Source organism: Neodothiora populina (genome assembly GCF_041146345.1).
Source record: "Neodothiora populina strain CPC 39397 chromosome Unknown canker_contig_7, whole genome shotgun sequence".
Taxonomy (NCBI): Eukaryota; Fungi; Ascomycota; class Dothideomycetes; order Dothideales; family Dothioraceae; genus Neodothiora; species Neodothiora populina.
In genome coordinates this window covers 794,153-821,550 of record NW_027191415.1, presented here as the reverse complement: position 1 = coordinate 821,550, position 27,398 = coordinate 794,153, and the positions used below count along the sequence as shown (strand labels likewise).

The 27,398-nt window shown below is 51.5% G+C and overlaps 11 protein-coding genes across 16 annotated transcripts; 5 read left to right on the top strand and 6 right to left on the bottom strand.

The window, feature by feature from the left end:
* Positions 1-543: 543 nt before the first annotated feature.
* On the bottom strand, positions 544-2,589 carry AAFC00_006337 (uncharacterized protein; the record flags this gene model as incomplete). Its single annotated transcript, XM_069346281.1, has 7 exons — positions 544-677; positions 748-1,066; positions 1,122-2,060; positions 2,124-2,301; positions 2,363-2,411; positions 2,489-2,506; positions 2,580-2,589. 7 exons carry the CDS (start codon positions 2,587-2,589, stop codon positions 544-546), a joined length of 1,647 nt encoding a protein of 548 aa, XP_069197489.1.
* A 689-nt stretch (positions 2,590-3,278) lies between these two features.
* AAFC00_006336 (uncharacterized protein) lies at positions 3,279-4,406 on the top strand (the record flags this gene model as incomplete). Of its 2 annotated transcripts, XM_069346280.1 has the most annotated exons (6): positions 3,279-3,285; positions 3,362-3,639; positions 3,695-3,771; positions 3,828-4,194; positions 4,266-4,291; positions 4,352-4,406. In XM_069346280.1, the coding sequence occupies 6 exons, from the start codon at positions 3,279-3,281 to the stop codon at positions 4,404-4,406; spliced, it is 810 nt and encodes a 269-aa protein (XP_069197487.1). The 2 variants fall into 2 exon arrangements, with proteins under 2 accessions (XP_069197487.1, XP_069197488.1); XM_069348657.1 differs by lacking the exon at positions 3,279-3,285 and having other exon boundaries at positions 3,364-3,639.
* Positions 4,407-4,940: 534 nt separating this feature from the next.
* Positions 4,941-7,063, top strand: AAFC00_006335 (uncharacterized protein; the record flags this gene model as incomplete). Of its 2 annotated transcripts, XM_069346278.1 has the most annotated exons (3): positions 4,941-5,622; positions 5,733-6,366; positions 6,418-7,063. In XM_069346278.1, the coding sequence occupies 3 exons, from the start codon at positions 4,941-4,943 to the stop codon at positions 7,061-7,063; spliced, it is 1,962 nt and encodes a 653-aa protein (XP_069197485.1). The 2 variants fall into 2 exon arrangements, with proteins under 2 accessions (XP_069197485.1, XP_069197486.1); XM_069346279.1 differs by having other exon boundaries at positions 5,733-7,063.
* Positions 7,064-7,270: 207 nt separating this feature from the next.
* On the bottom strand, positions 7,271-8,659 carry AAFC00_006334 (uncharacterized protein; the record flags this gene model as incomplete). 3 transcript variants are annotated; one of them, XM_069346276.1, is made up of 3 exons in its annotated part: positions 7,271-7,308; positions 7,385-7,409; positions 7,499-8,659. In XM_069346276.1, the coding sequence occupies 3 exons, from the start codon at positions 8,657-8,659 to the stop codon at positions 7,271-7,273; spliced, it is 1,224 nt and encodes a 407-aa protein (XP_069197482.1). The 3 variants fall into 3 exon arrangements, with proteins under 3 accessions (XP_069197482.1, XP_069197483.1, XP_069197484.1); XM_069347830.1 differs by having other exon boundaries at positions 7,499-8,632; XM_069346277.1 differs by having other exon boundaries at positions 7,499-8,518.
* A 611-nt stretch (positions 8,660-9,270) lies between these two features.
* AAFC00_006333 (uncharacterized protein) lies at positions 9,271-11,856 on the bottom strand (the record flags this gene model as incomplete). 2 transcript variants are annotated; one of them, XM_069346274.1, is made up of 3 exons in its annotated part: positions 9,271-10,525; positions 10,588-11,260; positions 11,322-11,856. In XM_069346274.1, 3 exons carry the CDS (start codon positions 11,854-11,856, stop codon positions 9,271-9,273), a joined length of 2,463 nt encoding a protein of 820 aa, XP_069197480.1. The 2 variants fall into 2 exon arrangements, with proteins under 2 accessions (XP_069197480.1, XP_069197481.1); XM_069346275.1 differs by having other exon boundaries at positions 11,322-11,790.
* A 420-nt stretch (positions 11,857-12,276) lies between these two features.
* AAFC00_006332 (uncharacterized protein) lies at positions 12,277-12,707 on the bottom strand (the record flags this gene model as incomplete). Its single annotated transcript, XM_069346273.1, has 2 exons — positions 12,277-12,357; positions 12,417-12,707. The coding sequence occupies 2 exons, from the start codon at positions 12,705-12,707 to the stop codon at positions 12,277-12,279; spliced, it is 372 nt and encodes a 123-aa protein (XP_069197479.1).
* A 2,977-nt stretch (positions 12,708-15,684) lies between these two features.
* AAFC00_006331 (uncharacterized protein) lies at positions 15,685-17,412 on the top strand (the record flags this gene model as incomplete). The annotated part of the gene is made up of 2 exons (XM_069346272.1): positions 15,685-15,784; positions 15,839-17,412. 2 exons carry the CDS (start codon positions 15,685-15,687, stop codon positions 17,410-17,412), a joined length of 1,674 nt encoding a protein of 557 aa, XP_069197478.1.
* A 1,796-nt stretch (positions 17,413-19,208) lies between these two features.
* Positions 19,209-21,155, top strand: AAFC00_006330 (uncharacterized protein; the record flags this gene model as incomplete). The annotated part of the gene is made up of 2 exons (XM_069348630.1): positions 19,209-19,314; positions 19,621-21,155. The coding sequence occupies 2 exons, from the start codon at positions 19,209-19,211 to the stop codon at positions 21,153-21,155; spliced, it is 1,641 nt and encodes a 546-aa protein (XP_069197477.1).
* A 1,834-nt stretch (positions 21,156-22,989) lies between these two features.
* Positions 22,990-23,738, bottom strand: AAFC00_006329 (uncharacterized protein; the record flags this gene model as incomplete). Its single annotated transcript, XM_069346271.1, has 2 exons — positions 22,990-23,643; positions 23,700-23,738. 2 exons carry the CDS (start codon positions 23,736-23,738, stop codon positions 22,990-22,992), a joined length of 693 nt encoding a protein of 230 aa, XP_069197476.1.
* Positions 23,739-24,827: 1,089 nt separating this feature from the next.
* AAFC00_006328 (uncharacterized protein) lies at positions 24,828-25,502 on the top strand (the record flags this gene model as incomplete). The annotated part of the gene is made up of 2 exons (XM_069346268.1): positions 24,828-25,169; positions 25,323-25,502. The coding sequence occupies 2 exons, from the start codon at positions 24,828-24,830 to the stop codon at positions 25,500-25,502; spliced, it is 522 nt and encodes a 173-aa protein (XP_069197475.1).
* A 560-nt stretch (positions 25,503-26,062) lies between these two features.
* On the bottom strand, positions 26,063-27,094 carry AAFC00_006327 (uncharacterized protein; the record flags this gene model as incomplete). The annotated part of the gene is made up of 4 exons (XM_069346267.1): positions 26,063-26,350; positions 26,410-26,645; positions 26,705-26,851; positions 26,923-27,094. 4 exons carry the CDS (start codon positions 27,092-27,094, stop codon positions 26,063-26,065), a joined length of 843 nt encoding a protein of 280 aa, XP_069197474.1.
* Between the last annotated feature and the right edge of the window lie 304 nt (positions 27,095-27,398).

Here is a 27,398-nt window from a genome sequence, read left to right as displayed (position 1 = left end):
AAATTTCTCTTTTTCATGAATCGAATTTCTTCTCGGTTGCTACTCTCTTTGTGCCTCTTGTGAGATGTTGTGTATGGACTTGACTTTTTATCTAGAAGCACTTCACCGATGCGCACGAGGCAAGGTCATATAAGGTAGCTTAAGGTGAGGTGAGAGGTGCTACTGTATGTATACCAGCCTCATTGAGTGTTGGTCCAGTTCACAGCAGTGTTGGAAGTAGAGAAGGTTCCATGGTCTCACGATTCTTGTTCTCTACAATTGGTGTGTGTGTGTGTGTGTGTGCATAGGAGTCAAAAGAGACAAGATTGGCGGTTGTCACAATTCTTTTTCATCTATCCTTGGTGTATGGTCAAAAAACAAATCAAGGATCATGGCAGTAGCAGTGGGCAGTAGTATCAGCCCAATGACTCTTTTGGATAAGTTTTACACTAGTCTATTCCGTCTGTCTGTCTTGTCTGTTTTCGGTGCCCGTGCAACGATACTTTTCTTTTTTCATTCTTCTATATGTCCTCTCCCTCTACGTCTGTACATAGAAAGAAAGACTTAAAAGTCGTTTTCATCCGAGCCGGCGATGATGACATTGTTGATCTTCAAGATCATGCGGCAGAGCTGCGTGGCGAGACGTAGTTGGGACTTCTTGGAGATCAGAGGGTCGATGACGAAGTGGTCTCTCATGTCTGTTTTTTTTTTGGTTTATCATTAGTGATGAGACATCAAAAAGATGTTGGTGATGAGAGAGATGCTTACCGTTGCTTCCTGTCTGCATGCAGTCGACTCCTAATCTCGTGTTGCCCTCCTTGGCCTGGCGACTCTTGATCTGTGCGAGCGTCTCGATGGGGCTGAGACCAGAGTTCTCGGCCAGGGCCATGGGCACCGAGTCGAGGGCGTCGCAGAAGGCGCGCATCGAGTATTGCTCGAGTCCCGGGGACTTGATGGCGGCCTCCTCGACCGCTAGAGAACAGGCGATCTCGGCGGCACCACCTCCGTAGACGATGCGATTGTCTTTGACGAGGTTACGCACGACGCAGAGGGCGTCGTGTAGAGAGCGCTTGGCCTCGTCGATGATCTATTTGATTTGTGTTAGTCTGTGTGAGACTGGAACTCGTACAGCAAGGACATACCATTTTGTTGCTGCCACGGACAAAGACAGTGACGGCTCTGCTGTTGGCGCAATCCTCAATGACCAGCATCTTTTCTCTCGTGGTACCGAAGCTCATCTCTCTGACGATGCCAGCGTGTCCCAGCTTCTCTGCGCTCAAGTCTTCGAATCTCGGCACGATCCTTCCGTTTGTGGCGATGGCAATGAGCTCAATCTCGGGACCACCGACCCATCTCACGGCAGGAAGCTTGTTGGTCAGTAGCAAGTGGTTGGCCTCGTCGTCGAAACCCCACTGGCAGATGACGACGTTTGCACCGGTGGCCTTGATCTGGTTGATCATCTCCTCGAACTTTTCGCTCTCGTAGGTTTGCAGACGCTTGAACTCCTCGACGGTGGTGATGTCGAGCTTGTGCTTGGTCTTGGGCTTCGGGGGCTCGAAGGCACAGGTGAGAATTGCGAGTTTGGCGTCCTTGACCTCGCTGGGCATCTGCGGGTGCGAGAAATCCTTGTCGACTATGACACCCTTGACGAGCAGCGTATCCTCCAGGGCCCCTCCGACTTTGCCATCGACCTTGATCAGCTCAAAGTCGACGTCTTTTCGCTCGAGGTCGGCGACACTGAGGATGGCGTCGACGGCGATTTGAGCGAATTGGTCGTGTGCTTTGCTGACAATCTTGCTTCCCAGACTTGTTTTGGCGACCTTGAACAGGTTCTCGGTGTGTTCCTTTGAGAAATCGATCGTGTCTGAGATTCGATCAAGGGTCTCGACGGCGACCTCGCAGGCAGCGTCGTAACCGTCGGCGATACGAATAGGGTGAATACCCTTGTCAATGAGATCTGCGGCTTGAGCGAGGAGAGCACCGGCCAGGACAACGACACCAGTAGTGCCGTCACCGATTTCCGCATCCTGGGATTGTGAAAGGGAGACAAGGAGTTTGGCGACTTGGTTCGAGACTTCCATCTAGATGATGAGAGGGTCAGCCATACAGCACGGGCGCAGTGGCGTCGAGTCAGGGTTAAATACCTGACCGAGGATGGTTGCGCCGTCGTTGGTGACGACGATATCCCCGTCGGGGGAGATGAGGATCTTGTCGAGACCTCTGGGACCCAAAGAAGTCCTGACGATGTCTGACACCGTCCTCGCGGCGAGAATGTGGGATTTGACGGCTTCGTTGCCATGTTGTCTCTTCTTCTTTCCTTGACTATTGCCTTTTGTCAGCGCCAGTGTCCAGACAGCGCCTCACTCAGAAGGGCGCAACCTACTCTCTCACGATGATGAAGGGACGACCGTTCTCGTCCTTTGCCACTTGGGCTAGAGGGTGAATGTCAGCTCTGTCATTGTGGTTGTGGTGATGCTGCTGGCGTCGACGGATTTAATTTCATTCTTACCATTGGACATGTCCAGATCTGTGAGAGAAAGTCAGTGAAATTTCTCAGGAGAAAGGGAGACGAAGGAAACAAGACATGGAGATGCACATACTCATGGCCATTCTGGAACTTGCAAACCCGAGAGATAGCGACCAGAGGGGATTCAGTCGACTATTTGTGTTGTGAACTCTTTCAAAGGCTAAGGCTACCTTGCTGTCCAGCAGCTTCGAAGGTGTCGTGTATCAAAGTCGCACTTGGCACAATTGCGGCGGGCGGACAGGCAGGACGGGGGTGGATTGATTAGATAAGATATTGAGCAATAGATCTTTCTTTGAATCACACACATACATAGGAATAACCTACCTTAGCTAACCTTGCAGATACGCAACTACGGTTTGAGATGACATCGTCTTGCCATTGAGTATTTGCCTGTCGAGCTCAGCTTTTCATTCATGTGTGGCTGCTTCTGGGCCATCTGTTCTTGCTGTTTCTGTGTTTTTTACTGAAGTCACGCGGGAATTATGGACATTTCCTTGGCGTTTGAGGGCTGATGGTCTGTGCATCAGCATTCTCCGCATTCCAATTCCAAGCCGAACTAGAAGCAAACGCCAGGCGGGCGCGTCACCCTGCCGTTCGTCTAACCAATAATTAGTGAAAGTGTTATGTCGCCCATTCACACACCTGCCCTGCTCACTCTAGCATACAAGATCCCGAGCTACGTGCCTGCCTTTTCTATCAAGACGCGTCAATCGCGCTGATCGCCATCCCACCCTGACCTTGTCTCCATCTTCCTCTCGTCACAGTCGCAATCATGCCTCGTGAGTGAAGCACACTGACCTGACGCGCGTGTCAATCTTCCACTATTCCTTCTGACATACCATCTGACGTTCTCAGCTATGATCATTGACCAAAATGTCTCTGATGATTCCGACGTCTCTGATGGTGCCGATGATGTGATTCCCGCCAGAGCCACAAAAGCCTCCAAGTCGGCCGCAAAGTCCACCAAGAATGCCAAAACCACCGCAGCGTCCAGATCCACACCACGCGCCGCCCAAGTGCAAGACGTGTCCGATGCTCCCGACGAAGACGACGGTGAACAAGGGAGCGAGGACGATGAGGAAGAGGAAGAATATGTTGTCGAGGAGATCATGAGCCACGCATTCGAGACAGACGTTCGTTTGTCTGAACATCCATACCTTGCACACATTGCTCTGACGCGGCTATCAGGGTGTTGTAAAGTACGAAGTCAAGTGGGCCGGCTACGAATCAAAAGCAGATCGCACCTGGGAGCCGGAAGAGCACCTGTACGCATTTCCCTCTGGCTCAGACCCACTTGCAACACACAAGCTGACATGCACAGTTCTGGTGCCTCGGAAGTCCTCGAAGAATACTTCAAGAAGGTCGGAGGCAGACCGGTCTTCAAGCCTGCCACTCCTGCCGCCAAAGGTAGGGGTCGAAAGCGCAAGTCGCAAGGCGCAGAGGACACGCCCGACCCCGTGTCCGCCGCAAAGAGTAACAAGAAAAGAAAGTCCAATGGTGCTGCACACGAGCCCCCGCTGCCTGTCGGCTCATGGGAAGACGAGATCGAATGCGTAAACGTGCTTGAGCAGAAGCCTGTCATCAAGAATGGCAAGGAGCAGATGGAATATATCGCTTTTACCACATGGAAGTCTGGCAAGCAGATTGCCCACTCCGTCGTCACACTTCGCCAGAAATGCCCGCAAAAGGTAAGTTGGCCTCTGCATTGTTGCCACCTACTCTGCTCCACATGGGAAACCGGCTGACCATTTGTCTCTAGCTACTGGACTATTTGATGGGTAAACTGTACGTGTCTTCCATCCACATTCTTGCAAATCGACAACGACAGTTCTGACTGTAACACAGCGTTTTCAAGCCGACAGACTATTCCGATCCCAAATACAACCCGGTAGATGGATGAAGTGCGACATCTACTTGAAATGTTCATTCGGAGTCAGCTCGATTTTGATCCACTGTTACTTTTCTACTGCTTGCTTGCTTGCTTGCTTCTTCATGCCATTCTAGCGAGGCGAAACACGTTGTCTGCTTCATTGGTGGGTTATGGGTCCGTTGCGAGATTCAGGTTCCCTTTTTTACATCGACAGCTGAGACGCGCTTGCATCATGCGTCACCGAGATTTGATGCTACCATCTTCTGTCTGCTATTGTACTTATCGCATGGGGAAAGGGCAAAGTACCAACAGCTTAATGCGACCAGCTCAGGCTGTTCGGCAATTCGGCACTCTGCCACCGACCTGCATTAGCGATACTGTTTTGGTAAGGTACTCGAGCCGCCAGCAAGAAAAGATACCATTTGTGTCCTTGACACTCGTACAATCCTATCTTATCACTTTATTGTGAAATCGCATCTCGACTACTGTACAAGTTCTCCCTCTTGCGGCTCATAATTGTCACTCTGTCTGTGGGTGTCATTTGCATTTGATGCTTTATCTTTCATGACAATCTCCCCACATAACCCGTCGGCAACGCCACTGCCATCCGATGGGGTACCTTCCTCGACAGCACAAAGCGATGTGACGACTCCATCGTCGAGCAACTCATCTCGCCTTGTGGAGTCTTCTTATGTGACGAATGAAAGCAAGAAATACAACGATGACGACGACGACGACGACGAAGAAAGAACAAAACTATACGATAGTAACACAGCAAACCCCACATCACAACCCACGAACAACGTCCTGCCTATCGACGAAGACGAGCAAGTCAGACGTGCCGGCACAGCACTACATCCCATCTCAACATCACAGCTGGACCCAGGCGGTCCAGTATCATGGATGTCCCTACCGCGAAAGGACCAATTGGCCATCCTGACCCTAGCACGTCTCTCGGAGCCCTTGACCCAGACCTCTCTGCAGTCGTACATGTTCTACCAACTCCGCTCCCTCTCGCCCGACGCTTCCGATAGCAAAATCTCGAATCAGGCCGGTCTGCTGCAGGCTGCTTTCACCGGCGCTCAATTCTGCACTGCGATCCTCTGGGGCAGAATGGCTGACTCGGAGCGCATGGGCAGGAAACGTGTCATTCTTATAGGTCTGCTCGGGACCGCTATTGGTGCGGTGGGGTTTGGCTTCAGCAGGAGCTTCGCCGCCGCGCTGTGTTGGCGGTGTTTAGGAGGAGGTGAGTTTGAATCCACTATTTCTCGCTCTTCACTTCTTGTCTCCCTTGTCCCGTGAAAATCTATGCCCCAATAGCGTTGTGTAACCATCCGAAAGCTAACCTCTTCGAAGCCTTGAACGGCAACATCGGAGTAATGAGAACCATGATATCCGAAATCATACGCGAAAAGAAGTTCCAGTCCCGCGCCTTCCTCTTGCTCCCAATGACCTTCAACATCGGCGTCATCATCGGTCCGATCCTAGGCGGTTTGCTCGCAGATCCCATAAGTTCCTACCCCGGGCTTTTCGGACCTCATTCTAGCTTCGGCGGCCAAGACGGCGTGTGGTGGATGCGGCAGTGGCCTTATGCGCTGCCTAATCTCGTCAGTGCCGTGTTTCTCGTCTGTTCTGCGACCGCGCTGTTCCTCGGTCTTGAGGAGTCTCTCGTGGCGCTCAGGGATAGGCCGGACTGGGGCATTCGGTTCAGTCGGTGGGTCGCGAGAGCTGTGTTTCACAAACGCGATGTACGCGGTTATGCCGCTGTTTCTACGGTTGATGAACAGGGGGGTAATGTGGAGATGGCTTGTCCTCCTACGCCGCAGACGCCTCAGACATCTTCCTCGTCCACGCCGCTCGTCAGACAGAAGTTGCCCTTTCGAAGGATCTGGACACCGAACGTCCTTTTCACTCTGATGGCTCATGGTCTGCTTGCTTGTCACGTAGGGACTTTTACTTCGTTGTTCTTCATGTTTATGAGTACGACGCGGTACACGCCGAAAACAAAGCAGCAGCAGCAGCAGCGAATGTCGATGCGCAGCGAGACGGACCCCAACGAGAGTCTGCATTTGCCACCGGGGTACACGCCGCATCTTCCATTCACTTTCACGGGAGGTCTGGCTCTGCCGCCTCCCAAGATCGGTAGTGCACTCGCGATACTGGGTGTCATTGGCATCTCTCTTCAGCTCATGCTGTACCCGCGTCTTTCATTCCGTCTAGGCACCGTCCTCTCCTTTCGTCTGGCGCTCTGTCTCTTCCCTCTAGCATACACGCTCGTCCCCTTCCTGGCCTTGGTGCCTAGCTCTACGTCTCCACCTGACCCGGCTGCGGGTCCGTGGCTGTGGTTGGCTCTGACAGTCGTCCTCTTCGTGCAAGTCCTCGCTCGCACTTTCGCCCTGCCCGCCACGGCTATCCTCGTCAATAATGCTTCGCCTCATCCTAGTGTGTTGGGTACCATACATGGTGTGGGCCAGTCAGTGAGTTCGGCTATGCGGACAATTGGTCCTGTGGTTCTCTCGTGGCTCTACGGCTTGGGTTTGTCTCATGGGTATGTTGGGTTGGCCTGGTGGTGCATGGCTGGCTGGGCGGTCATGGGTGCTTTAGCTAGCGGCTGGGTCCGTGAGGGTGATGGCCATGAGATATGGCTTGAAGGTGAAGAGGACGAGGACAAGGTTCGCGGGAATTAGATGTCGTGTTGCTTTTCACCACTTGCGCCTGGGCGGGACCACCAAGGACAGGGTTGCCCTACAGAAGGTATACAGGACGCAAGTCATCCATATTGTGTCATGCTCATATCTCTTCCTTATCGCTCCTGCCTCGCGCAGTCTCTTTGTGAGTCATGCATTATGATCTATAGTTACCCATGTGATAATGGCATGTCTAATGCGCTGCATTCAGTACTCTAGCGTCTTTTTGATCGCATCGTACACCCCTATGTCAACGACGAGTCAGAATGTACACGCACGACACACGAGTCACAGGTAGAAGAATTGACGTGATAGACTTACTGACGACATCCGGAATATTGAACCGCTGCAAGACGCAACAACGAAACATTAGCAATATTCTCCCTCGACGAACCCCCAATAGAGGGGGCCAAAGACAAGAAGCGAACGACTCACCTCATAAGCCAACCCAACATGCGTACTCCATCCCCCAACCCTCGCAACCGGCGCCTCGAGTCTCAAAAAGCACTTATCCTGCACCGTCGCCGCGACCTCGGCGCCGACGCCCGCGTTGACCATACTCTCATGCACAACAACCGCCCTGCCCGTCCGATTCACACTGGCGATGATCGCGGGCCGGTCCCAGGGATACACTGTCCTGAGGTCTATCAGCTCAACACTACATCCGAGATCTCGCTCGGCGGCCTCGATGGCTGCAGAGCACGTGTACAGCGGCGTGCCGTAGCTGATGACGGTGAGATCCTCGCCGGGCTTTAGAATCTCGGCTGCGCTGAGAGGGAGAGTGTAGGCTTCTGACGGGACGTGTTCGACGGCCGCGCGGTAGAGAATCTTCGGCTCCATGAAGATCACGGGGTCCGGACTCGCGATGCTGGCCAGCAGCAGGCCTTTGGCTTGCGTTGGGCTGCGGGGCATCACGACGCGTAGGCCGGGGATGTGGGTGAAGAGCGACTCGGGGGACTGAGAGTGGTATAACGCACCATGGCCCACGCCCCCACAGGGCATCCTGACGACCAGTCCACCGCAACTCTGCTCGGCTGCGTTGATGCCGGCTCTGAACCTCGCCTTTGCAGCCTCGTTGACGAGCTGGTCGAAAGCGGGATACACATAGTCCGCGAACTGGATCTCCGCAACTGGCTTCATGCCCTCGAACGCCGCGCCGATGGCGAACCCGACGATGCCTTGCTCCGACAAAGGCGTGTTGAACACTCTGTCGTCGCCGAAGTCATTGGCGAGGTTCATCGAGCAGCGGAAGACGCCCCCGAAGGCTACGTCTTCGCCGAAGAGAAGCACTCGGGCGTCGGTCCTTAGAGCATGCGAGAGGGCTGAGTTGATGGCTTGGAACAGATTCTGTCGCACCGTGGTTCCGTTCTTGACGCTGCTGTCATTGGACAGTTCTGGATTGGCAAGTGCGGTTCGTGATGTGTGGTTCAAGATGGGTGTTGTGGAAAAGTCCATGGGTATGTTCAGGCGTGCTGTTGATGTCTTGCTGTGTAATGATGAGTAATGGCGTCGCTTCTTTTTCGTTGCCAGAGTCTTTAAAGGCCTCGCATTCCACACTGTTCTTCTCATACTTGCTATGTCGACAGAGAGTAGCATAGTCGGATCAGAAAGGATGATGCTATGTGGGCTCCTGCCTCACTCATCTATTTATTGACCGGGACAATAAGGTACCTTCCTGTATTGTACCTTAGCCCGCACGCTTATCGTCGGCAACAATGGCAGGCGGGCGGGGAAAAGTCTCGGGTCCGGGGCAGTTGTGGATTGAAAGTTGGAGTTTGGTTAACGCACTTGTACAAGTACTTTACTCGCCTTCGATACCCCCTATATCCGCAGTCGCTTGTTTACAGCGACTCGACCATTCTTTTGGGTGCAATAATCTATGCATGTAGCAGGTACCATAGTACCTCGAGTCCCAAATGAACACGAAAGATCCTTGTCTCCTCACGTGCACTATATCGGCGAGACCGGGTCTCTGAGTCGGAGCTGTTGACTGAGGAAAGAAATATCTCGATAATGCATGTATAGAATATGGAAGCTGTTTTATTTATGTCAGTCATAGTACAATATGTCGAAGTGGGTCCAGATACGCTCTTGCACTAGATATACAGTCTCGCTCATGATAACACATAGGAGAGAAAGGGAAAAGAGAATAGGAAACCATCAATCAGTGCTCGCTTTTCCTCTGCTCAAACTCAATCCGTTCATCTTCAATCATCTCCCGAGTGGTTCAGGAGTGGCGTGCTGTCACCGCTACCACTCTTGCTATCCTTGTTGCGGAATTTCTTCCCCGCTCTCTTCTTCTTCTTCTTTTTCTTGGACGCCCCCTTGGAGCCTGCCTCTCCTTCGCCATTCTGTGCAGGCTCCCTGTCGTCATCGTTGGCTCCGTCACTTTGGGCCAATTCACGAATTATCTCATCCGCGTCCGATGAGTTGTTGGTCTCCAGGACGACCTTCTTCATACCACCGACATTTATAATATTCTCCGTTATGCTGCCCGAACGTGCAGATCTGGAAGTGCGCGACCTTGGTAAAACCGGCTCCAAGTCTCCCACAGTAGATGAGTGAGCGGAACCAGAACGGGATTCACCTTCACCCGAAACTGGACGTGAAGTGCTACCTTCTACAACAATCTTCTCTGGAAACTCTGGCTCTTCTCGACCCTCTTTAGCCTGATCCTCGCGGTCCTGGCGGTCCTGACGATCTTGGCCTTCGGCGGGAGGATTCGGCGATGTGTGTTGATCAGCGAACGCAGCAGCCTCGCCTGCGGTCATAGGCTTTGGAGGGGACGAAGACGAGTCCTCTGCAGGGACATCCTCAGGAGTATCTCTATTTGTATCATTAACACCCTGGGACCACGGACGCATCGTGCCGTACCCATTTGCAACGACATGCGCTCCATCACTGGCGTTGAGACCAGAATCTTCTACTTGTCCGAGGCCAGCACCGCTGCCAGTTGCGGCTTCGTCTGTGGGGGCGGTGTTGTTGGCGGTCGCACTGTATGTGCTCTGATCACGATCCGTCTCGGCAACAGATTGAGGCTTTGACACTTGACGTTCGGGAATCGTACTGACACCGGGCTTGATCTTGACAGACGTGTATTTTGTTGCTTTTGGCCGGCTGGCTACATTGCTGGGGCCAAGATGTTTGAGGTGTTGCCTCAGGTCAGCGGTGTTAGAACGGATAGGCATTGGTTTCATGGCATCTTTGGTGCTCGCAGCGCTGCTACGTCGTCGTACCAAAACAGTGGTCTCCCGAGGTCCATTGATGGGACCGTTCCGATCATTGTTACTTCCTAGCAGACGTGTGGTCTCGGTAGGGGCATTTTCGTCATTGTTGGTGGGATGATCCTCAGGGCTACCCACAAAGCTGCGTGCCTTGATGTACCTGGTGCGAGGAGCAGGCGCCATTCGACGAATAGCCTTGTGCACATCGACAAAGACATCTGATTCATCAATGATTTCCCTGAAGCGATTGTGTCAGCTGTGGCTCTGTTATTCAAGCATAATGCAAGCATGTAGACTCACTCGCCAATGAGCTCCTCGATGACGTCCTCGAGAGTGACGACTCCAAGCGCACCCTTGTCCTGTCCTGGGAAGTCGGACACCAACACCATGTGAGACTTGCCCTCCTGGAAGAAGTTCACAATGTCGAGACAGCTAGTGTCAGGTGCGGTCTCGGGCAAAGTCGCAAGCGAGAAGTCTCTGACACGCAGAGCATCTTCTGGATCGTAAGTAATCAGTATCTTGACCAGCAGCATGCCTATGAAGTTCTTTGGATTCTCGGGGGCATAGATAGGAATGCGCGAGTAACCCTGAGACAGAATAGTATCCATCATCTTTTCGTCCAAGACAGTATCTGCAGACATTGTGAATACATCCTGCATGGGAGTCATGATGGCGCCAACCGGCTTGTCTTTGAGGTCCAAAACAGCAGTGATGATCGTCACCTCGTCTTCGTTGAGACGTTCACCAGGAACGGTCCCGAGTGTCTTGTGCAGTGTCACCAAGGTCTTCAAGCCCGCTTTCTTGTACGTGGTTCCGTGATCTTCTCCGAGCAGCCAGTCGAGCAATTTCGCGGTAGGCCATGCCACGGGCGCCATGATCCACATCAACCCAAGGACGAACGGAGCCATGAACGCGCCGATAGGTAGACCATAGCGGACACAGATCGACTGGGGCACAATTTCACCGAAAATGACTGGGATGAGGTCAGTAACAAGAAACATCATAACTCAGCAAGATCAGAGATTGTCGCATACCGATCAATACAGTACTGCCCAGCACAGCAGGCCAACCACCTCCAAGAGATCTGTCAAGTACGATAGGCAGTGTTTCATTGGTGATGACGTTGCTCAGCAATAGTGTGACGAGGACCCAGTGCTTTCCTCTCTGAAGCAATCTAAGAACCTTTCCAGCACTCTTCTTCTCAGATCCATCACCAGATGTTGCTATGACCTGCAGGTAAACCTCATCTTGTCCCATCAATGCAATAGTTAATCCAGCGAAAGCTCCGCCCAGCAACACCAATGCTGCAGCGACGCCCAGGTAGGCGTAGAGGCTGGGGTCTTCGGGCGTCTTTCCCTCAGGTCCATCATTGTGTTTCTCGACATTAAAGCCTCCAGTCAGGATAGGTGCAGCATAAGACAGAGGAGTGTGGACAAGTCCAACAACGAGCAGCTTCAATACCGACAGCGCTGCAGGCGTTACCGTGCCCGCACGAGCGCCCATGACGTTGGAAGACCGACTCCTCCCACCTTGGTGAGCACCAATGGCGACTCCATTTGTTAACGACATACGGCTGCCTGATCGAAAGGCTATGTGCTGTAATCTGTGCAGCAAGCACCTTTGGCAGACGGCAAGCTTGCTATACTCTGTTGGCGGGAGAAATGCAGTGCACCGCAAAGTATTTGATCTGGTCCGTGCCGAAGCCTACGCCATCGACCTCCATAAGGTATCTGTAGCTTACCGTCTCACCGTACCTTGGTGAGGCAGCTTACCTTCAAGGGTGCCTTGACTGACCGTACATTACTTTAATCTGCCCTGAATACTCTCTGACAAAACGCACACCCTATAGTGACCATCAGTACCCTTTGGCTACTCTGTGTATTTGCAGCATCCACTCCGATTACTTTCAAATCTGCTCGCTTCAGTCGTGCTTTCGGCTTACTTATATCGTCCCCGCTATCAGACAAACCAAGCAGCGGACTGTGTCAACTAGATGAGCCGCGAAGGGCGGGCTGCTTCACTTCCGCCCATTATATCTCTCTCAAGCCTGGCTTGCCTGGGTATTTGACCCTACACACATTAGGATCAACCGGTCTCTCGTATAGCCACACGGTCCCATTGCGACTTACACTCCGGTCATCAAGATACACCTTGATGGCAGCGGAATACAGAGGGCCGACCAGATGTCCATCTCGAATGAGCATGTAATTGGCATGGCTACCCTGGGCTTGTAAATTTGCGAAAGTGTAGACGTTCGAGGAAGCTCGATCTTCGTTACCACCACCAGATGCACCGACACATGTCAAGAACCCACCTGATAGCAACCTTGCTCGCAAGTGCCTCATGAATATCCGATCCTTTTCGCATATCATGCATGTTAGCGAGATGACCATCTCCCATCTCATGAATGGAGACTCCATGGCGATCCTGTTGAATCCTATTGCGGAACCTGCGGAGACTCCTTCCTACCAAATATCGTCGTTGACGCACAGACACGGACACGCTTCACCACGATCGTGTCGCATTGTCTACCCAAGATGAGACATCCGGCGGTATTGCCTAGGATGGATATATCCTAAGTGTCATTGTGTCGATGCCCTCTGATCAGGTCTCGCACGCTTCTCGTGGGAGCAGATAAGTGCGCCGCTGCGTGACCTTCTGATAGCATCGGGTCGACACTAGACCTAGGCATACAACGCAAACACAGCACCACCATGACATCGTGTTGATCACCATCACTAGTTCCTTTAGATTGCTTCCGTAGACGCGCCAAGGACATGTGCTTTTCCAAGCTCTGCTGCGCTATAAGCCAGATATCCGTCTTCCACAGTGACTGCGCACATTCACGATTGCACAGAGAGGGCAACTTAGGACATTGGAGGAATTGCTTCCTGTTATAGAAAGTGCACTCCCTGATTGAGTTGCAGTTCGACTGGACAGGTCCGTGGACGCCAGTGTGCAGGCTGTTTGCATGAAGGCGCAACATACAGTAGCCCTAGAATTTAAGCATTGGTGGCTTTTGTTGTTAGAACGAGTATTCCTGTTTGTTAATGGTACTGGATACAGCCAATCACTGTGCTGTAATCACTCTAGCCGACGTGCTTTAGACCGTACTGTTCGTGGCGTGGATCATTCACCCTACAACAGCCTCGACCGTCTCCAGTGGTGCCGTCACTCTGGGTCGGGCTGATGCAAGTCTTGACGTGGCGCGGCCCTGCAATCCCGTGACTGTTACCTGATCCACAATCCAGGTCATCTCCACTTGTGCAACAAATAGTGCGTGTCTGGGCGTATGGACTTCTTAGCTATAGCACGTTGTTACAGCCAAGCCTCGCTGTTCCATTGCTCATGCAATAGCAAAACGTGTATACGAATGACTTCTTCACTCCGTATTACCTAATTACCTTACTTTGGCTAAGGCTATACGATGCCGGTCCGCGTCAGCTCGAGCTTGGAACGTCATGTGATGCTGGGAGCATGGAAGCATGGAGGCATGATGCGTACGGCCCTTTTGTAACTTAGATCTGATCATGTGGGGGAAAGCGCTGATCTCTCCGTCTCTTTTCGTCGTTGATCCGATTCACCGATCAACACAGGCCTAGAGCCCTGACAGGCTTCTAGAACTAAGGTCACCAGGCTTGTCTCCCCACGTCTATCACACGAAGACCACGGACGGCTATATGCATTTGTATGCCTATGCACTCTCCCCAGGGGGTAATCTTCGCGGTCTACAGGGTAGGCTGCATGATTTTAACACAACCTCCAGTCAGGCTCGATTGAGAAAGCAAATAAAATAAAAACGTATGCCTATGTGATACACAGCTTCCCGGTAGACAGTGAGACAGAGGAGCCGAAGAGTCCATTTTCGCCAGGGGATGCGTTGTTCTCATTGACCGTTAACATAAGTCTGGGTCACGTTGCACACCCAATCGAGTCGTTGGCATGGATGATTCGGGGGTTTGATGGCTAATGAGGCGAATTACCGGGTGCAGAGCTTCTCGGCCATTTTGCTTCTTACAGCAGGGGACAAGCACATTCTTCCGAACACCTCGGAAAGCCAACGGAAGAAGCTTAGTGTATGGAAACGCACATGTCCTGACGGTTACCAAGATACTGTAGGCGTGGCGCTGCTAATTCTTTTTCTTTTTCCCTTCAAATCCGCTGGAGTTTTAACCATTATCCGTGAAGATACCGAGCCCTATTGCCGCACACCTGGCTAAACGTCGGGTCGGTGTTCACCACCCGCAAGACCTTACCTCAAAGTCTTACTTTATCTACCACGTCTAGCGTTGCACTTCATCCAGACATGATAGACATGCGAGTCAGGGTGGAGATGCACGTGGGCCCTTCCTGAACATCCGCCGTCCAAAGCCGCCTGGCACATGATGCTTGCGCAAACAGTTTAGTCCAGGTACAGTAGCACCGTTCCATCGTTAGCCGAGACGCTTCCACAGCGCAGACTGACAAGAATGCCGAACAGGAGGATTGCAAGTCTGGGTGAGTCGAGAGGCGTGACACAACAGCCTGTGTAGGAAGGGCGGGCGGAGTATGCAATCAACAAGTGCGACACTGCGTGCTTTGCAGCGGACCGATGGCCGAAAATCTGTCACATTTCTCGTTTCTCGGCGATTTAGAATGGACGAACGGGCTCGACCGTACACTTGTATAGTTGTAGAAGAAGCATAGAACTGCACGGAACAGAGATCCATCCAATAAAGACGCAAGCAGATGTAACGTACCTGTACCTCCGCATCTGTATCTAATACTCGATGGACTCGCATTCAAGAGGCAATTATTTCAGGGTTTTCCTTCGCGAGATGCGCTATTGCTCCGAACTGGAGAAACTCCGATCTGGAAACAGAGTCCCTGAGCGGCGGATGGGGGTGGCCCTCTTGGCACGCTACGCTTTGTTCCTTACCGCCGAGGTGGGACCTCAGACGAACCTCAGAAGCTTTTTTGTCATTTTCGAACTAAAGCGTCCCGTTAGATCCCCGTAAGGAGAAAGGGTATTCGCATTAGAGTACATATGAAAGCCGGCGCCTCCCATGAATCAGCTACGCAGTGTTTCCACGCCCACGCTGACCGCTGCCACTCCCCTACATCTTGTCACCTGTCGTGACTTGTCTCCAGCAGCAGTAACCCAGGAGCACAAAAAGTCCTCCCCCATTCGCTCAGCAGCTTTTCTTCGAATCACCAATGGTCTGGCAGGACAATCTTCTCACCTCCGCTACTCCGCAGTAACACGACGCGCGCTCATTCCCGCATTCTGACGCACTTGACGCACGCAAGACCTGCAAACAGCGAAACGCCCGGGTGCCGCTTCGCCCATAGTTAAACACGCCCCTCAACACAAAACTCACAGCTCACTCGTTCGCCACGAGTGAATCCATCGCCAATATGCCGTTCAGACCTCAGCATTCACTATTAAAAATCGACGTGGACAAGATGCACACCATCGATACTCGCTCGGTCGAAGATCTCTTCGGCATGTGGTCGGGTACGCGTTGTGCCTCACATCTCACATTTGGTTGCGCTGATAGATTTGATGCAGTATTCTCCAGGATATCAGACGCAATGGAAGACGGCAAACGCCTCGAAAATCTGAGCTGGCGTTTATGGAATCGAGAGACTTTCTGCTGCTCTCCGCAAACAGGCAGGTGCCAAAACCTTCCGACACGTGCCAAGCACATTCCGGTCCCCGCCTTATCTAGCAGCGTATCATCGAGCGATTCAGACTTTGACGAGGGAGGATCACCACCTTCCCCAATTGTGCGACCGGAGCTTAGACGCAGCAATTCTTCTGAGCACAGGAGTCGTGGCCATGAGAAGCACATCACCCCGATAGACCTGGAGAAGATGGTCATCTCCATCCAGGAGAAGAAGAACCTCGAGCCTCTGCCGTCTTTCTCACTACCGGTATCAGCTTCACAACACGATTTGCCCTCAGACTCCACCCCCACGGCCACGAGAACGGCGCCTCCCTCGAATGTAGAGCTCTCGGTTGGCAGCCTGGCGCCGACGGGCCCATTACTGGATTCGTCCACCTCTGACATCGGCAGCACTGGATCCAACCCCTCTGGAAACATGGTCTCCTCAGAGAGCTCGTCGACTGATGTCAGCACGCACGAGATTGTCCGTGGCTTCGAGCCCATGAGAATGTCGTCATACAGGTCACAAACGCAACTTGCGGCAGCTCCCACCCCGATTCTGAAGACATCTCCACAACACAGACAAGAGACACCGCCCAAACCAAGTTTGCCCAGGTCGAGCATTTCAAAGAAGAAGGGTGCGACTTTTACCCTAGGCGGTTCATCTGGGGAAGACGAAAGCTCGCTGGACAGCCACATGGGAAAGAACATCAGCTCGCTGTCAAGAAGCATTCACAAACCAATTAACAAGCACACTTCATTCAAGGACATTGTAAACTCGAGGGCCATCACCGAGAGTCCGGTCTTTGAAGAATCAGACGACGAGGACGATGAGGACGACGATGGATACGAGAACGTCATTGAAGACGACGATGAAGACGAGGACTCCTCGGACTGGGAAGATGACGCTGAAGACAGCGGTAGCTCATCCGTGGATGAAAGATCTCTATTCAAGCGTGTGGACTCTCGACCTAGCATTGCATCTCGTCGCTCGATGCTCACCACCATGATGCATGAGCCTGACCGTGCTAAAGCGCTTGCGAATGCCGCTTCTCGCTCATCGCCAGCACTCCGCCGTTCAAGACAGACTTCTCCAAACGGTCCTTCTGCAACCCCACCACCCAGGATGCAGGAATACACCCCTTTACAGGATTCAGCACCCAGCAAACCTCAACCCATCATGGTCAACACGCCGCAAGGTCAACAGCTAGCTCTTTCGCCCCGCACAACCCGTCGCAACATGCTATCTACGGAGCTTACCGAATCACTCCGGAAGAATCTGTTGTGGGAGCGACAGCACAAGAGCTCGAACAACCTTGCTGCGATGAAGAGACGCCACACTTCCAACGACATCAAGAACCTCAAACAACACCCCGAACCAGCTCCCATCATGTCAATGATAGACAGCGACAAGAAGAATTTCTCCAACGAATACTTCCACCAAGGCCTTCAGGAGTATCACGCTAAGGGATGGTAATCTACTCTCTTGCCAGACTTACATTTTCAATATTCTAGCAGTTTCTAGCGCAGCCCTTGTTTCATTGTTCACTCTTCTTGAGTTTGGCATCCTCTATATTTGCATCACAGCGGAGGGCGGCTCTGGTGTTTATTGGATTTTCACGGCATAGCACGATGGGGCATAAGTTTTGTTTTTCTGGCTGTGCTTTTTGCAAAAAGATACGATTTTGATACCAGCACGAATGAGGGGCCTCTCAGCCATGGCCGTGAATTTGTTTTATTATTCTCTATTTACTAGCGCGTTTGCGCGTTTCTGCAGTTTCACAAAACAAAGTCGATGCGAGCGTCGCTTTGGGAATGTACTATTACACAGCATTTTGTCTAGCGCCATCCGGGAATGGGCGATATAGTGGTCGTCCTGTCATCGATGATACTCTGTAATCAATAATGGGAACAGCTTTGAAGCAAGATCCGTGCGAAAGATTCCCCACTTGTGAGCTGGACTCCGGGCAGACCGACTGAAGCGTCTGTGCCAGAGTCACATGCCTGGTCCGCGGCATGTAATTGCGACTGTGCTAATGACTGGAGACAAGTGGATCACTCTCAACCTCTTTTCCCAGTGGGAATCGTCACTATGCCGCCTCAACATTGCACATGAATTACGGTGTCGGGCCTTTTGCTGGCATGGACTCACAGGAAAACCTGATGATTCGCCTGCCGCGATTTCATGTAGGAGCAAGGAGTAAGAAAAGCCTGGATTGAGAGAGCAACGGCAGAACGGGTGATTTCGATGCAACCAAATACAGTAAGGAATTATGGGCGTTTTTCTCCCTGTCTCTTTCCACAATTCCGTGATCCTCGTCTATTACTCCCAGCTGTGACAGCCTAAGTACCTTACTTGTGTATTCTGCCGCTGCTGCATAGTCTATTTTAGCAGAGACAGCATTTGTTTTTTATGTATGCTGTGTATACAAACAAGAGGACAGATCAGGCGAGAGGCAAAAAGACTTGCGTCGGACACCATACCCACGTTCACTTTGTGGAACACGTTGGGGTAGAATGGATTCGCCTCCACTTGGTAGAGATTGTATTTTCCTTGACGTGTTGTCCTGCCCTTGGTTGCCCGGTCGTTTCACACGCTATGAACACAAGACACCTGGTGACCAACTAAGATTCCTTAGTGCATTTCTTGCGGAGGCAGCCAGCACGTGCTTACCTACCCAGCCGCACCACTGCTGCACACACACATAAGGCACAGGAGGTTCTTCTGTTGCATGTACTTGTACTGTACGGTACGGGGAGGGCTCGCGCATCGGGACAGTGCCTACGTCTCTTCCGGAGCAGAGTGTGCCTTAGCTACAGTCCAAGTGCTGTATCGTCCGAGATACACTTTTCGTATCGGAAACTTACTGTGCAGTACGTCATAGTGAAGCTGCAAAGGAAGAAGGTTGCAACGCCAAGGCATGTTCTGTTCAAAGTGCCTACCTTAGAGTATACCAACAAGTTGGTGACTAACAGACCTGAATCGTGGAATGAGTCACTGAATGACTGTAGCGTTTTGCAACATAAATACTACTGCTTCGTGAGAGGCGTTCAGACGAGGCGTTTCAAAGACTGAGGTTTCCGGAGTGAGAGCGATCAGTAGGTGTAAACCACGTGCACTGGAAGAAGCACAGTTGTGGCATCGAAGCTTTACAAGGGAAACATCAAGCGGTCTTTAGAAGCGGACTATCAAGAGCAGGCAAAGGTGTGCTCAATATAACATGAAGTTACTTAGATACACAACTAATTATATATAGAAACAATCAGGTAGGCATGGCCGAATCCGAGGCAGATGTTCAGCAAGATGCTGCTCTCCCTATTGCGCACCGAAAGAGCAAGAAAAGCTCACAGAAATGTCGGTTCTTTAATTCACGTAACGGTAAGTGATACTCATCTTAGTGAATATGCAAAGTTCGAAGTTGTCCCTGTGGCGATGTCGTACCTGTAGCGATTTTGCATAAGCAACATGCCACAAGTTTGCTAGTCAACCACATCTACAGTGTTTCTGCAAGCCTCGCATATGATGACATTGTACAACGTCCGACCTTCTTGGGAAGATATTGGAAACAAGCTCGATCGCAGATGCTGGTGTATTTCTATAGGCGTAGAATGGTGTTCGAATACACCAACCACAGATGGCGGACTGTGCCCCCTGACGATAGCTAATATCTTTGTTTCTATACAGGATGTAGAGCCGGCTCAGAATGTCGATTCTCGCATGACACTACCTTCGAAGAGAAGCCCAATGAAGTCACAACCACGGCTGGTCAGACTGCTGTTGATGGAGAGTCTGGCCGCAAATACAAGCAACCTCTAGCGGACAAACGCCGCGTGATCTCCCGCCCGATTCCCAAAGCACAAGCTGAAGATCCACGAGAGTCCCAGCTTGGCCAGATCCGACGTCGTTTTAATCCAAGCGAAGAAGTCGGATCTTCGGGAACTGTCTTCAAATTCGGCTTGGTGCCATCGGATCCAGACTTTCCGTTCGAGATTGACAGCCTATCGTGTATACTTACTGTGCCGTTCGGGTATCCTCAATCGGGTCTGCCAAGTATTCGAGTCACGAACCAGGAGTTGAGGCGAGGATTCCAATTGAACATCGAACGAGGATTCGAAGATCTTGTCGCGAGCAGTCCTGGAGCGACTCTTCTCGGACTCTTCAATCGCCTTGACAAGGAGCTTGAGAATCTCTTGTCAAAAGAAATGTCGGAGACTGTGAAATTGGTACTACCCCCCAGACCTAAGTACACCGAGAGTATCGCGACCGAGCAGAAAGTCATAACAGTTTCACGGGCGACTGTCAAGCCTGTGGTTCAGGAGGCACTTGTGTTCTTCACATCAGAGCAGAAGAACGCGGCTTCTACTAAGAGACAAACGGAAATAAGACAAATTATCGCTCGACTAGGTAGGTTGAAAGGATTTATCAAGCACGCAGATGAGTCGACCTTTACCATTCCCTTTGAACCCACGAAGAAGACTGCTCTGCCAGATTCACTTCGGACTCAACAAAACCTTCGCCTGTTTGTACCTGCACTTTACAACCTACATCCGCCACAAGTTGAGTTTCCGGGCAATACAGGAGATGAAGCCCGTCGACTAGGAAAGGCTTTTCAGCAAAGGGCCAAGCTTCATCCCGAACTCACCCTTCTAGCTCACGTCAATTATTTATCGCACAATGTGCATGTAATGATGGCAGAAGTCGAGCAGGATGTACCCAAGAACGTTGTGGAGATTGAAGAACCACAGGCCGATGTAGCGACAAGCAGTGCTGTCGACAAGAGCCTACAAATAGATGCAGCCCGTCCAACCGACAAGGATCACGTCCGGCTCATTGAACGTCCACCGGAGTGGGCGCAGCATAGCGATGGTCAGGACGACTATAGTAGTGATGAATCGGCGTCAACAGACTACGAGAGTGACGACGAACCACTCGAAAGTGGAGTGATAGGTGATGCGACTGCCTCGTCAACGCCAACGATCGCGGTAGAAAGGGGCGTTCAGATCTCATTTCCTGATCTTGGGCTTCATTGCATTGAGCTATTAGAGCTTGTGACTCTCAACATCGTCGTCAAATGTGACCGCTGCAAAGAGACAACTGAGTTCCTGCGACTGAAGAACAACGCTGCAGCTGATCAAACAGGCATGAAGGATGAGAATTGTAAGAAGTGTTCGAACAGCTTGGCAGTCGGTAGGTTATACTCCAATGTCCTAACAAATTGAAGTTTCACTAAATTTAGCAGGCTATCGGATGGATTTGATGCACGCGAACTCTTCCAGAGCAGGCTATCTGGACATGGACGGATGCACAGTAGTTGATATGCTGCCAAGGTAAGTGGTCTAATATTGTACAACATGTGCGCAGGCTCACTAGCTATAGTCACTTCATCCCTACGTGTTCTGATTGTTCGACGCCGTTTCCAGGGCCTGGAGTCGTGGCCGTACGTGGTGATGCAGCAATGGCAATCTGCCGAGACTGTCACCAAAAGATGAGTAAGTTGAGGTTGTTGTCTCTGTGATAGGTACGACCATCGTTGACAAAACGCAGTGATTAGGATTCCTGAGATAAAGTTCTTACGCGTCAGCGCTGCTGCAGGTAGGGGGAATGCCTACGTTTACAGGGATACGAGACAGTCACTGACATCGTGAGCAAAACAGCTCGTCTAACACCAAATCGCCGTTTCAAAAAGGTAGTCACCATGGGATGTCACTGAATGCACCAAACTGACATAGGCTACTAGGCGAAGGAAAACTTAGGCATCGTTGCTGGTAAGAAGACAAAGCCAAACGGATCCGAACTTCTGAACATCGCTGATAGAGGGACAGGTCAGGAACTGCCTGGGCGCGGACGCTGCAAGCATTATGCCAAATCGTATCGATGGTTTAGGTCAGTCACGCGCCGCAGTGTTGATGTCGTCGTCCTTTCACGTATCATTGACAGCGTTTAGGTTCTCATGTTGCCAGCGAGTCTTCCCCTGCGATCGCTGTCACGATGAGGCAAGCGACCATCCAGAAGAGCACGCTAATCGAATGCTATGGTATGCTTACATATCTCTCCTTCTGCGACGCATGCTAACATTACCTAGTGGATACTGTAAGCGAAGCTTATGCGACGCGACTAAACACACTGTCATACTGATGTCTCATCCCAGGTTCCAGAGAGCAAAACTATGCGCCGGAGCAATGTCACTTCTGCCATAGCATCCTTGTTGGCAAGCGTGGGCACGGGTTCTGGGAAGGAGGCAAAGGTGAGTCAAGCCAGTCATTCGTTACTGCGTCCGCATTGTGGTTCACATTGTATGTCTGCGTGACGATCGATCGGTCGGTCACAAGGGCTATTCCCCTAGGCGCCCTTAAGCGCCCCCAAAGCGCCACAACCATCCCCGGTTGCTGAGGTCATGTCGCTCCCCCACATCTTCTCGAAGTACATTCATCTCACTTGTACTCGTGTACGAACGGCTATTCCTTCCAACCGCTAATGCATGTAACCTATTTCTCGGGTCTGGCCTAACGTCTTTTCGTAAAACAGGGACTCGTGACAGGGTCAAAATGTCGCGCAAAGGTACGTACCGAGGCTCGGCAAACATGTCCGTTGAGCGAGCATGAGCAGAACACTGGCCGCATTATTCAATCCAAGGCAGATATTGAGACTTGTGCCGGATCATCAGGCTAATTGATTCATTGTATAGATCCTAGAAAATACAAACGTCCTGGGACCAAGACATAGCCGCCTCGGGAGACTGCAAGGCCCAAGAGAGTCCGCAGCGTGGTACTCCAGCCACGAAATTCTGAAAGGAGGGTTTCGCTCTGTTAATTGATTAGGGTGCGGAGCCAAGGATTTGAGAGCAAGTACGCTCCAAACCAGTCCGGCATCTTCGAGTCTGAGGCAGACCGTGCGATGGTTGAGTATGCTTTCTGAGATGGTACTTACTCTTAATACACTGCATTGAGAACGAGCGCTGAAGATGCTTGGCTATTGAAGCAAGTGTAAGGTAACCATTAATTGAGTAGCCACAGTGAGGTGGTTTGTACGCGAAAGCAATATCAGACGTCGCTCCTACATGGAAGCCTTCCACTCATCACGTCCGAGCTTCACAATCTCACTCTGCGTGAGCTCCCAAACCTTCCTATCAGTCGTGCCCCCCACGCACTGCAGACCAGCAGAAACGGCAGCTTTCGCAATGACATCTGCATCCTGAGCCCAAGGGTCCTTGAGCCACGCACTACTAATGGCGCCGAACAGACCTGCAATCTTCCTGAAAGCATACTCAGGAGGCCTCGAGTCCTCTCTGGTACCCACGATAAGACCCGGCCGGAGAATGACAGTATGCTCAAAGTCAAGCTTCCGTACAGCATCCTCGAGTTCGCCCTTCATGCGAGGGTACGCAAATGAGCTCTGCGCGTTCGCGCCAGACGTAGAAATGAGGACACAAGTCGTCGCACCCGCGTTCTTGGCCGCTTTGGCGAGTTCGAGATTCAAGTCGAAATCAATCTTTCGCTGATTCGCCACGCTGCCCGCTTGAGCTTTGGTTGTGCCCAGCGCAGACAGGAACAGTGGCGTATTGGCAGGATACATGCTAGGCCACTCCGCAGAGTCGGCAGACTTCAGAGCCGTCAGTTTGGGCGAGGTTGTGGGAAGGTCTCGCCGCGCAAAGGCATGCACTGCTGATATTGTGGGACTCGCGGCTAGCACGGAGAGGATGTTGCCGCCCTTGTGTCACTACTTAGCAAAATACGAGGCGTGTGTGTCGGAAGTTTAGTACATACGACGAGGCCGGTGCTGCCTGCCAACGCTGCCGAAGTCATGATGAAAGAAAGACTCGCTGGTGAATGTACAGATGATTCGCTGGATTCTGTGACTATATATGTTTGAAATGTCAAAGCACGGAACTGTATGTTTCTATGCAGGTGCCCTAGAAACCTGCGCCAAAAGCTTAGAGTTAGGTGAAGGTATGCAAGTGCAGTGCGATATGTGGAGAGCTTGACTCGTATGCTGTTAGGTGACCAATCAAGCTTGGCACCAAACCCGCCGAGGCTGGCGTGATATCCATTTGGTATGTCGACACATGCAGCTAATTACATCCACACCGTTTATTTTGAAGCGCTCGATTTAGCATCGGGTCGAGCTCTTGTCTTCGCACAGTTGGAACGGAAAGTCGGCGAGTCTGTCAGCATGCTCCGGAGAGCGACAAGACTCTACATTGATATTCTGCTATACCAATTTCCTGTATAGTACGTGCTATAAGACATGCTAATACCCTTACTGTACATTGTAGGTATCAAAGGACATAAGTTGCAAGCCCAATACAACACACTGTAAATGTATCATCTTACCTTCCTCTGTAAAGTAAAAGAGTGTGGATATCACTCACGTATACATAAATGCACTCCAGAGGTTCGCATTATACTACAGTAATGAGTAAGTGACCCTGTCCGCCGCATTCTGTCACACCACGGTCATTCGAAAATCACAATACCTTTGTATATACTTGATGTGTTGCATTCATTCTCTAGATCATCTTGACCTCGAACATAACTTATCGTGACCGTGGTTCGAGGCGCGGATAAAGTCAGCTATGGGCCGCAGAGGCATCCTCCCCCAATTACCTCACTTGGAACGCAGTGACGCGAGCAACACATTACGTCATAATCATCTGCACGGCAGGAGCACGACGAACCAATGACGATAGCACCTTTGACAATACTGACCAGCGTATGACCGACCCTTGTCGAGCAAAACGGAGCTCTTCTTTGTCGAAGTCCTATCCGAATCCTCCATCATTTCGAGAACTCAATTGCGTGTACATCTGAATCGATCCATCATCTTACCACTCTGAACAACAAGCTCCAGTCTCCTCATTAGTCTGCACCCAAGCAAAGCATACTCAAGCGACAATGAACATGTTCCGCAGCACTCTATCCCGCCGCGTCCTATCCGCCGCACCATCAACATCATCTATCTCCCTCTCGACCACCTCCTCAGCAAGAGCAGCAACAGCATCATTATTTGCACCCCGACAGATCACACCAGCAGCAGGACGCCGCACCTTCTCGCAACGAACCACGCTGCTCGCCCGCAAGGACACTCAGGACAAAGACAGTCTGAAGCCCGAGCCAAACGAGTACAGCAAGTCTGGGTCCGACGACGCGGCGGCCGCAGTGGACAAGACTGCGTTTGATCCTGACATCACTTCTCCGGAGGCTGAACATGATTCTGCGGGCCAGGAGGCTAAGCAGGTACGTTTCCTTTTCCCTCCTTTTTCTGTCCTTCGTTGTGCTATACTTGTGGTGGGATGTGGGGGACGAAAAAGACGTGGAAGGGAAGGGAGGGTTCCTTCCATTGAGAAACGTTCAATGATAAGGAAAGGCTGACATAGCAAGGCGGGACAGGACTCGAACCCGCTCAACGTCAGCCCGGCCAACCAAGAGGTCAGCAAGCCGAGAGGCTCTACCGAGGGCGGTAGCCAGAGCTCCTCGGCCCAGTCTGGGAAGGGACCCAGTGATAGAGCGAGGACGTCTGGAGGCGGTAGCCCCGACAAGGCTGCGTCTGGACAAAAGTATTCTTCGTAGAGAGAACCCGAGTTGGCTTTTGTTGTAGTCGCCTTTTATCGAGTCATACAGTAATGACACAAGTAAACAGACAGCGTGTATAGCATATCAGAATTGCACATGATCATATTTCTGGCATGCTATGCTTTTCAGTCGAACATGCATCTTATTGACTTCCGACGGAATGGTCGGACTAGTTTGTTATTATTTCATTGCAACGTCCTAAATGTCTCATGCTATCCGAGCGGGCTGTGCATCTATCTCTCCCACGTGAGTGAGCTCCCTCCCTACCAGACTCCTCATGGGCGTGACCCACGTCTGAACATCTTTGTGTCTATAACCCATCCACCTTCCCTCGGCTCGATCCATCTTCCAGCAATAAACGCCAATGTGCGAGAATATATACTATACGCGTGATCGAGAGCTTTCGTACAACAGAGCGTGTTCCTCCCCGCGAGATGGAAAAGAAAAAAGAAAAAAAGGAAAACATGCAGGTGTATCATCAAATCAAAAGGCCAACAACAATGAGAGTATATACGCAGAAGAACAAAGAATGAAAAGGCCACGAAAAGCAGGCAGGCCTAATTAGTGCCAGAGCCCGAGCCGACGACAGGGGCAGCGATACTCTCGCCTGGCTTCTTGGAGTTTTCGTGAGTGCTGCCTGCGCCGTCTTCGTCGTAGAGGCCGTTCTCCTCAATGTATTTCACCACGGGTTCGGGCACGAGATAGCGTATGCTCATGTCGCGCTTGCGGAACAGCCGGATCTTGGTGCTGGATATGTCGTTTTGAACGAGTTGTTGCACGACGTGGATGTTGTCCTTCCACTGTTGTAGGGTGGACAAGGCCTCGTCGATGTCCGTGCCGGCTCTCTGTAGAAATTCATTAGGAATAAAGCTATGAGATGTGGGCCGATGAAAAAGTGACATACCTCGATTATGAAAGCACCAAAGTTGCTTAAGATGTAATCAATATCTTTGGGGGCCCAAACGCCGGGTGCTGACATGGTCTGGATCAGATCGGCTCCGGCGAGCAGAGCGATTCTTGCCTTCTTCTTGCCGTTGGGTGTGTCGATACCACCTCGGACTTGATTGATTTCATGCTCGAAGTGGTCGAGAACCTTGGCCGTCTCGAGGTACTCGTCATGGAGAGCCTCCCACGGGTCGACTACATGTACATTAGACACCGTGTATTGCGAGTGCGGATACATCGGAACATAAACATACCACTGATCCAGCTGCTCTGGTCGACAGCAAGGCTGCACATGTTTATCCTGTGTTCAGCCTTGACCAGCCCGCTCTTCTTGTAAGCATCACCGACGGCACTGAGGTATGCGCCGACGACTTCGAAATTGGTGTTGAATCGTGCGTAATCTACTCAATGGAGAAAGTGACGGTTAGAAGACTGTGAATTACAAATATCAAGTTGTAGGTCTAATGCACACCTGCAGCCATCTCGAACATTCTGAGATGTAGAAAAGTGATCGGACTGAAGGAGCCGCAGGCAATGAAGACCAACGGCGTGCGAGAGCTGTCCTTCATGGTGGACTTGAGCCTTTGTGTAGGGAATCGGTAGTTGTCCATGGTGAGGTCACCGGATATCGTAGCACCCTCCATAATTACTGGTTTGTCGTGGGCGAAAAGACTCCAAGATGGATGCGCAAGACTGAATTTCTTAGTGGTATGTAGCGCAGGTGGAGAAAAGTTAAGTGTATCCTTGAAATTGGCAGTCGCGGACGACGATGGGAAGGCGGTGGTTCGCGGGTAATATGCCGGGCTGAAAGTAGGCAGCCGCGTCGGTCGCAGCGCAAGCCTGGAAGACAGCGTAGTGGGCGGTTTGTATGGTGAGGGTGACCTATAACCAGCGATTTATTCTGTGGCTGACAAAAAGTGGTATAAGATTGGAAGTTGCTGTGGTTCA